Source organism: Strix uralensis, chromosome 2 (assembly GCF_047716275.1).
Source record: "Strix uralensis isolate ZFMK-TIS-50842 chromosome 2, bStrUra1, whole genome shotgun sequence".
Taxonomy (NCBI): domain Eukaryota; kingdom Metazoa; phylum Chordata; class Aves; order Strigiformes; family Strigidae; genus Strix; species Strix uralensis.
In genome coordinates, this window is record NC_133973.1 from 8,764,456 (window position 1) to 8,774,070 (window position 9,615).

Below are 9,615 nucleotides of genomic sequence, written 5' to 3' on the forward strand. Positions count from 1 at the left end.
ATATTTTCCAGAGCATTGAGAAAACTCAGTGCTATGATGTATAACTTTACTAAGTTAAGCTACCACTTCCTGGTAAGGTATAAACTAAAATAAGACAATTAATTCCAGGACACTAGTATTTTTACATGAAGGAAGAGGAGGCCTGGAAGTTCGGTTTTGTAAAGAAAATAATGCCCCTCTGATGTGACCTTACCAGTATGCTAGCTCTTTTTGCCCTTCCATATTGGTAAGCAACGGATACTTCTCTGCTTTACAGGAGCTATTAGAGGAGTAGCTGAAGAATGGAATAGAGAAAACAATGGGTTTATGTTTCTCCATAATTACTGTCTTTCATGTGCAATTTCTTCAGTATTTTTTTGTGGCAACTGAGGCATGGACTCCCAATGAAATCCAGAAAGAAAGAGAGACTTTATTGTTACAATGATACATACTTATGCTCTCGGATGCTGTCGGAAAAGCTCTTACTTCATAGCTAACAAATCAGCAATTAGCTATCAACCTTTTCTCCTATCAGCATAAGGCCACTCTAACATGTGCTGTGCAGGCCAATCACCCTCTTGTTCACGCGCTGTTCTCGCAGTAGCATCTTCTCCCAGTTCAGTACTTTTCCACAGTTTAGTGTTGCAGCTGTCCGTTGTTTTTCCCTGCCACCTTGGCATAGCTCAGCAGCCTCTTCTCTTTCTTCCAAGGCCTGTTTTTCGTCAAAGCCTAGCACTTTCTCAGAGGCTGGCAGGCCAATGCCTCCCACAATCTTTGATAGAAGTTGCTTTGTAAATGTAAAACATGTCTTGAGAACATTGAGAATTTTCTCTTTACAAACAACTCTTCTGCAGTATTTGTCTGTAAGAAAACAATGGCAGAATCAGTGTTTTCAGCAACAGGTTAAACTCATCAAAAGTCTTGTACTACAGAGCTCCTATTCTCTGGATCCCAAAGGAGGTTAGAATAACAGAATAAACTGTTTAGCCTTTTTGGAACTGGGGCATATGTTGTGGTAATTCTAGAGACTTGGAGACCATTCTGGTAAAGGCTTGCTTTAATAAATAAGTAAGTAGGCTGCCCATGGAGAGTGGAAGTATCCACTCTCCAGGTTGAGGAGAGAAGAGTTCAGATTTAAAATGCTGGACATATGCTCCCAATTTCTAATTGCATCTTGCTCCGTAAGACCAAGTCACATCATCAGTTCAACTCAAAACCTTCCTTTGTGTTTTGTTTCCAGAGTGTGTGCAGGCTTTCACCTAACTTTATCTTGAGTGTTAAGCTGTCAATAACATTTTACTTTTCTATATCCTGAATCATGTAAAGATGTCAAAACACTTGAAATATCCTTAAAGTGGGACATAGTTATTCATCCTAGCAATAGTTAAATTTAAGGAACTGAAAAGAAGATGCATTTAAAATTGCCACAGTTTAGAGGGAGCTTTGTTACTGGGTCTATCAGGCACACAAGATCTGAAGATCCCTGAGTTTTCAGCCTAAATGCTGTCCAAAATTGCAAGAGAAACTACTGTTAGACCTCAACACAGGAAAATTGCTCTTCTCTTTGTTCTTACATTTTCCAACCACAGAACTGTCTTCCTGTCATGACCTTTTATGGTAGTGTCTTGTGGCCCAGCTTTACTGAGATGTTTAATTTGGCTCTTTGTGGAAAGCTAAGCTGATCTAGAGCAAGACTGACTAGCATACTCACTAGGAATGAGCGTTTCCTGTACCACAGTAACGTGCGGAGTCATGACTTTACAACCAGTAAGGTTATAAAGAAGGTATGTTTATTCAGCGCTGGGTGCACGGGGGATCGCTCCTCCACAAACGTGCACATTTTGGAGCGAAAAGCAGCTCCTTTCTATAGCGTAAGTGTTTACATATTCATGATAATCCCGAGAATAGGGAGAGATATTACAACTAGTTTTGAGAAATCATTATCATAAATCCCGCCCCAAGTCCCTCCCCGTTGCGCCTGCGCAATGTCTCCTGATGGTCTTGGGCAGGGGTCTTCAGGATGAAGATTGAAGATTCCTCTTCTTCCTCTTATGACTTTTCACCCAATTAGGTCTCTTCAGCATGTCAATTTAGCATTCTTTGAATTCCCCTTCCTTATCTTGGGACTCAGTAGTTGCAGCTCCTCCCTTATCTCAAGAGCCCATCCTGCTGAGAGCCCACCCTGCTGAGAGGCCTGCATCTATTTTGTTAAGGTTTCTCACTTCAATTCCCCCCTTTCTTTTCCTAGTAGTAAATTCTTTTACTTCTTTCGTTAGGTAAAATTCACTCATAATCCTTATACTAACTACTGAAATTATTCCTAACTCTAATACTTATCTTATAGTTTAAATCTAGTTTTCAGGGCCTTATTGTTTTTTGGTATCGGAGTAAAGTGAAGAGCCTCGTATATAGCCTGTATGCGTCTGGTAAGTTTCCAATTCCAGACATATATGGCTATAGTGAGAACTAATAGGATTGCTACTGCTATTAGCAATGCTATAATTGGGTGGACAGCTATAGTAAGTATTCCAGTAGCTGTAGGTGACCACCCAAGGAGAGTATCCCACCAGTGGTGATCAGTGGTTTTCTGTACTTGTGTTAGAATCTCATGAATTTGTTCTGTATCATGTTTTACTACAACTAACATTTCTTTTCCTTTCCTTTGTACATCTTCTAGGATGGAGATTAAGTCTTTATGTTGCAACATTTCTTTAATCCTATCCAAATTCATTCCTATAGAGACAGGATCTATTTTTCTAATCAAGGTATAATCTGATTTTATTACCTGAGAGGTTAGTACTGGGATAGTATAGGTAAAATCACACCCTTCAATTTTTGTGAAATTACATACACAATGATTGGAATAGTTTCCTATCTTTACCTTAAAATAGCCATCTATGAGTACACTTGTGCAAAGGGTACGAAGACATATGCACCCTTTTCCTATATATATCATGACTGTATCATTGTTTATGGATGACTGTATTTCAAAATGACACTCTTTCTGATGTGTGTCTAAGCACATGTCTTCGGCCTGTATGTCGTTCCCTTCACAAACGTATCCCTTCTGGCCCATATTAATGCATAGTTCTGTGTTGACAGTTTGCCATTTATCCCCTTGCTTCCATGCCCATTTCCCATGCCCTACTGGACTGATTATCATTCCCCATGGTTTAGTCCTATAGAGGTAACAGGGTATATGCTATGCTGGGTAGTTTCTACAACTGTTAATACAAAGGTAATTATTTTGTCATTCTGTCTTTCATATGTAAAATTCACCAGTTTTCACCAGGACTGCAACTCCCTCTCTTGAGGTTTTGCCTTATCCCAAATTATCTTTTTAATCTCTGTTGGGAGGATTCCTTCTTCGCCTTTTCTTAAGATATCGGAAATGACAATTTGCATCCACATTTGTGCCTGGATGCAACTAAGGGCCCAGGATATGTCTTTTGGTATCATTTCCAATCCTTCTACTATCATCAAATGGTCCTTAATATTGGTTTTTTCCCAATCAGGGAGTAGTTTAGACGTCAGCCATTCGTGATTTCCTAAGGCTAACAAGGATGATATCAAAGGTTGTTTTAGTTTGACCAGCTCTCCGGTTGCGGATGCTAGCTTGTTTATTATTACTTCTGAGTCTATGCTGTTTAGTACTCCTAGTCCTGTTCCTAGGACCCCTGTCACATCCCTTTTTGACCTCATTGTGCGAGATTTTAACCACTCTCTCCATCCCTCCTGTGTTGCTTTTATAAATGGGAGGCATTTTTGGTGGACACCTGACATATCTAGTTGCAAATGTAATTCTATTTGCTTCAATGACCATTTAGGATTGTACAATACAATCTACTGTCCTGTTTTCCGAATTATGTGTGGGCCTGTTTCATAAATATGGTATCCAGGGTATGGGGGAGCTATTGGCTTTACCATTGTTGTTATTGTTGGTTTAACCGTCGTCGTTGTTGGCTTTACTGGCCTTGTTCCATTTTTAATTCTAAAAATTATGTTTTCATCTGGACGTTTCCATATACAGCTGACTTCTACTGTCTCAGTTAATGAAAAACTCAGCCAAGTTGGTTCAGCTTGGACTTGGATCCGAAATTTAAATTTTAACCCATTTCCCTGTCGTTTCCATAGGCATTCCACTGTAATATTTTGTTCTAAAATGTGGTCGTGCCAACACTCAAGCTTACTACTACCACAGTCTGTAACAATTTTACCCTGTGAGGTTGAAATTGAGATCTGGGTGGACCCACTATATTTGGTTCCATCTACCATTCGACATCCTATGCTAATTTCTTCCCCGGATATCCCCCATATCTGAGGGATTCCTTCACCTTCATTCCATATTCCCTCTTTATATACATAACCTCCAGAGCCCTCTTTGTACATGACCACAGTAGCTAAAGTTAGCCCTCGTATTTCTGGTTTTTTCCCTATTGTCTCTGTGTACGCCAAATGAGCTTGTGACCACGGCCACTTGTTATTGCTAACACCTGGGGTGCTACAGCATCCCAGTTCACAGCATTTCCATAGATCGAACAATCGTTTAGAAAACCTTGAGATTTGTTTCCGACTAGGGGGTGGAGTTACAACACTTATAATACTTGCCGGTTCAAAACCGTTCCTTGCACACCCTACTAACATTCCTCCTTTTTTTGCCATGATCTCATACTTTCCTGTTTCCTCATCCCAGACCCATGAGTCATTCAAAAATGGAGTCGCTTGTATTGCTACTACTGCTAGATGTGGTTTTTGCTTATTTGGTCGAAACATATGCAGTGGTGACAAAAAAGAACTGCTTCCCACTGTCATATCTTGACTCAATATTATGACCGAGATAAGAATAATTTCCCTGGCTGGACTTGCGTGATTTTCCATTGGGACTTAGGTGCCTTCTTCACTCGTGAGTGATGAATCCAGGTGTTCTGTTTCTTGATTTTGATAGCCGTGTAAGAGGTCAGCAGTACTTGAAACGGTCCTTCCCACTGTGGTTCCAGGGTCTTATCTGCAAAAGACTGTACCATCCGTGCCACTCGTTTTGCCTCTCTGTCCGCGAGCTCATTGCCTCTTTCTATGTCCGATTGTACTTTCTGGTGCGCCTTTATATGCATAATAGCCACCCTTTCTGGTAATTGAACGGCTTCTAAGAGTTTCAGAATCTCTGTGGCATGTTTGATGGTTTTTCCTTGAGAGTTCAAAAGTCCTCTTTCCTTCCAGACGGCCCCATGAGCATGCACCACTCCAAATGCATATTTCGAATCAGTCCATATGTTGATTTCTAGCCCTTTAGCTCTCTCAAGGGCCTTTGTTAAGGCAATTATTTCGGCTTTCTGGGCTGAAGTTGAAGCAGGTAGTGGCCCAGAATCCAGGACTTTGCTGGTTGTTGTGACTGCATACCCTGAGTATCGGGTACCGCTTACCATATAACTGCTTCCATCGGTAAACCAATCATCGGCTCCCTCCAATGGAGTGTCTTTCAGATCTGGTCGGCTGGAGTACACGGCTTCAATAGTTTCTAGGCAGTCATGTTCTAAAAGTTCCCCGTTCCTGCCATCTAGGAAAGAAGCGTCCAGGCGATACATCCTTCTCTGGTTTCCGTAGCGACAAGCAGGTCATCCACGTATTGGAGAATCTTGCCTTTGTCAGGTGGTTGGTCCCAGCTTTCAAGATCTTTAGCTAATTGATTGCCAAATATCGTGGGGCTGTTCTTAAATCCTTGAGGCAGCACCGTCCAAGTTAGTTGAGTTTTGCGGCCTGTTTTGTGATTTTCCCATTCAAAAGCAAATAATTTCTGGCTAGACTCGTGGAGAGGGAGGCAAAAGAAGGCATCTTTTAAATCTAGAACGGTAAACCAGGCTAGTTCCTGGGTTAAGGTGGTGAGCAAGGTATAAGGGTTAGCCACTACAGGATATAAATCTTCGGTTATTTTATTAATTGCTCTTAGATCCTGCACCACCCGGTAGGACCCATCTGGCTTCTTTACTGGAAGGATAGGGGTATTGAAATCGGATTCACATTCCTTCAGCAATCCCTGATCTAAAAATCTCTCAATAATGGGCTGAATGCCTTCCCAATCCTCCCTTTTTAGAGGATATTGTTTTATCCTTACTGGTTTTTGCCCTTCTTTTAATTTTACTATAACTGGAATAGCATTTTTAGCCTGCCCTGGTATATCTGTTGCCCATACTCCGGGGTATACCTGGTCCATAATTTCTTTACTAATTACTTCTTCTTTTATTGGAAGATCTGTTAAAAGTAAGCTTATCATTTGTATATATTGTTGATTATTTACCTTCAGAGTAACTTCCCCTTTTTTGAATGTAATTATAGCTTTCAATTGTTCCAAAAGATCTCTTCCCAGAAGAGCTTTAGGTGAATTTGGTAGATACAAGAATTTATGTATACCCATTTGCTTTCCCAATTTATATTTTAATGGCTTACAAAAATAAGCTTTTTCAGTTTGTCCAGTAGCTCCTTTTACCATCACATATTCTTCTCCTAGGGGCATCAGAGCTTGATTAAGTACTGAATAAGTTGCTCCGGTATCTACTAAAAATTCTATTTCTTTTTGTTCTTTCCCTAGCTTTATTGTAACCAGTGGATCCGCTAGGGTGGACTCCTCCGGTCCCTGTCAATCTGTATCTATTGATGCAAGTACTTTCCTTTTCCGCTTTTGTTTCGGACAGGCAGCCTTCCAGTGTCCTCTTTCTTTACAAAATGCACACTGGTCTTTATCCAGAAACCCCTTCTTAAATTTTCTCCCCTTTAGTTCATCTATTACTGCCACCACTCTTCGTTGCCCCTTCCTATACTCGTCTTCCCTATTGCTAAACACCCTCCATGCTTCATCCAGTAATACTTCTAGGTTCCTGCTTTCCGTGGTGCGTAGTTTCTGTAACTTACGCCTGATATCCCCTGTGGATTGCCCCAAAAATAATGATACCAGCTGTTGTATTTCTGCTTCGGATCCTGGGTCTAGTGGCGTATTTCGGCGCATCACTTCCCTTAGCCGATCCAGGAATTCAGAAGGTGATTCCAAAGGACCCTGCTTAATTGCATATAATGCTGACCAATTTATATTTTTGGGCATGGCCCTTTCCAATCCCTTTAAGATTAAATCCTGGTATCCTTTTAACCTGTCCATTTGAGCAGAACTGTTTGGATTCCACCTTGGGTCCTGAAGGGGAAAGAAATCCTTAACCTCGTTCCCCGTGGTTCTGCAATAGTCTGAGGTCAAATCACCTGCTGCTTTCAGAACCAATTGTTTCTCGGTCTCTGTTAGGTAATCCAGTAGTAGCTGTATATCATTCCAATCAGGATTATATTGTTTCAGTATAAACTGAAATTGTCTGGTCACGCTTATTGGGTCACTTCGGAACTCCTTTACAGCTCTTTTCCAATTTTCTAAATCTGTGGTGGAAAAGGGTATTTTTATTAGCATGGCTCCCCCATCAGGACGGACTGCCTCCCTGAGGGGTGCCTGAAGAATTGTTTGAGCAGATTTTCCCCATGTGCGGGAAGATACCGGGCTACCTGGGGGAAAGGGGGTAGGAGTAGGGTCTGAATCTGAGTCTTGTTCTTGTTTTTGTGGCGGTGGAGGAGACTGTTTTTGTGGGGGAGGCTTAAATAAGTCTGTCAGGTCGGGGTCTGATCCTTGGTGCACCTTTCCAATTTTTGTACATCTCTGGCCAAAACTACATGCTGAGCAACATTGTCTCAGTTTTCCTTTTAATCCTTTATTGTTTTCTCGCTCCAAAGCGAGCACCAAGGGATCTTGTGGTATGATTAGACCACAATCTTTTTGCCAATTACGGATAGTGAAAAACATGTCTGCATATGATACTTCATCCCACTTCCCCTCCCTTCTTAAGAACAACATTAATTGTAGGAGGGTATTATAGTCCAAAGTTCCATTTAGTGGCCATTGTGCCCCATTTTCCAGTTTATAAAGTGGCCACCACTGATTGCAATATTTTATGAGAGTCTTTTTATTTTCTGTACCCCCAGACTTAATGATATCTTTCCAATGCATTAGTATACATCCTAAGGGGCTTCTTTTTAGGACTTTTTTACTGTGGGTATTTCCCATCCTGCTCCCACCTCTATCCTAAAGAGTTTGTTTCAGATTAAAGTGGGAACAAATGGGGAACACTCCTATACTTTCTCTTTACGCTTGTAATTTCCCAATTTTATTCCGAAGTACAACCTATCTCAACTGCGACAACCGTAATATTGGTACAGGCAATTACTTCAATTAAAACAAGCCGAACCCAGCGGCTTTTACACCATACACAGAGTCAGTGTGTTACCACAGAATGTGGCAACAAACAACAAAGGATTACAACGATTATTATTCCAGCTATTATCCCACCAACTGTCGTCAGGGACATACAACTCATCATACCAGCCTCATACACTCTTAATATGTTAAGTTGGATATCCCCCTACAACCACTTTGCTCGCCTGGCAGCTGAATTCGCTTCGTTCGTCTCCGGCCGTTCTCCTCGCGGAGAATATGGAAACTCGGATTAGAACTCCACACTCGCTTCGCAGCTGTGCTGCGTCTCACTCACACTCTGCAAGCACTCAGTCACACAGTTACTTAAAGGGCCCGTCTTGCTTTTTATTCACACTCATGCTACAAAATGTACCAATTAAGATAAGAACCAAATTTGCATATCACATAAATCGTAAACCATTAATCGTTTATCACAGGTATAAAGCCAGTTAACTTAAATGTAACACATATAATTTCAATATTTCAATTTCCCATGGGTTACAACAGATGATATGAACGATAGCTATCCCGTTTAACACCCTAAACAGAGCTCTTTCCGAGGCGCCTTAACCAGACTGGGTACCCCTCTAGGCTGTGCGCCAGACGTCTCTGCGTGCCTTACCAGCAGCGCATGGGACTACGCTGTGCGCCAGACGTCTCTGCGCGCCTTACCAGCCTCCCGTTACCCTTTAAACATACCTTTGTCCGTAGTTTAGATGGCTCTTGTCTGCCCCTGCAGTGAACGGCTGAGAGCGGAGTTCCTCCGAGAATTCCCAGGCCACGGCTAGGACGTCCGTTCCTCAGTCGTTCCGGTAGCCGAGCAGAGAGAGTCCCATCTGGGTCGCCAAAATGACGTGCGGAGTCACGACTTTACAACCAGTAAGGTTATAAAGAAGGTATGTTTATTCAGCGCTGGGTGCACGGGGGATCGCTCCTCCACAAACGTGCACATTTTGGAGCGAAAAGCAGCTCCTTTCTATAGCGTAAGTGTTTACATATTCATGATAATCCCGAGAATAGGGAGAGATATTACAACTAGTTTTGAGAAATCATCATAAATCCCGCCCCAAGTCCCTCCCCGTTGTGCCTGCGCAATGTCTCCTGATGGTCTTGGGCAGGGGTCTTCAGGATGAAGATTGAAGATTCCTCTTCTTCCTCTTATGACTTTTCACCCAATTAGGTCTCTTCAGCATGTCAATTTAGCATTCTTTGAATTCCCCTTCCTTATCTTGGGACTCAGTAGTTGCAGCTCCTCCCTTATCTCAAGAGCCCATCCTGCTGAGAGCCCACCCTGCTGAGAGGCCTGCATCTATTTTGTTATGGTTTCTCACTTCAACAGCATCCGGCTTAACACAGCA

The 9,615-nt window shown here is 41.9% G+C and overlaps 1 protein-coding gene across 2 annotated transcripts; it reads right to left on the minus strand.

Annotated features, from left to right (window-relative positions):
- Positions 1-384: 384 nt before the first annotated feature.
- On the minus strand, positions 385-9,285 carry LOC141937633 (uncharacterized). 2 transcript variants are annotated; one of them, XM_074855619.1, is made up of 3 exons: positions 8,957-9,285; positions 3,904-4,994; positions 385-840 (listed from the first exon to the last, which is right to left on the minus strand). In XM_074855619.1, the coding sequence occupies exons 2-3, from the start codon at positions 4,855-4,857 to the stop codon at positions 709-711; spliced, it is 1,086 nt and encodes a 361-aa protein (XP_074711720.1). In that variant the 5' UTR covers positions 4,858-4,994; positions 8,957-9,285; the 3' UTR covers positions 385-708. The 2 variants fall into 2 exon arrangements, with proteins under 2 accessions (XP_074711720.1, XP_074711728.1); XM_074855627.1 differs by lacking the exon at positions 8,957-9,285 and having other exon boundaries at positions 3,904-5,531.
- Positions 9,286-9,615: the final 330 nt, after the last annotated feature.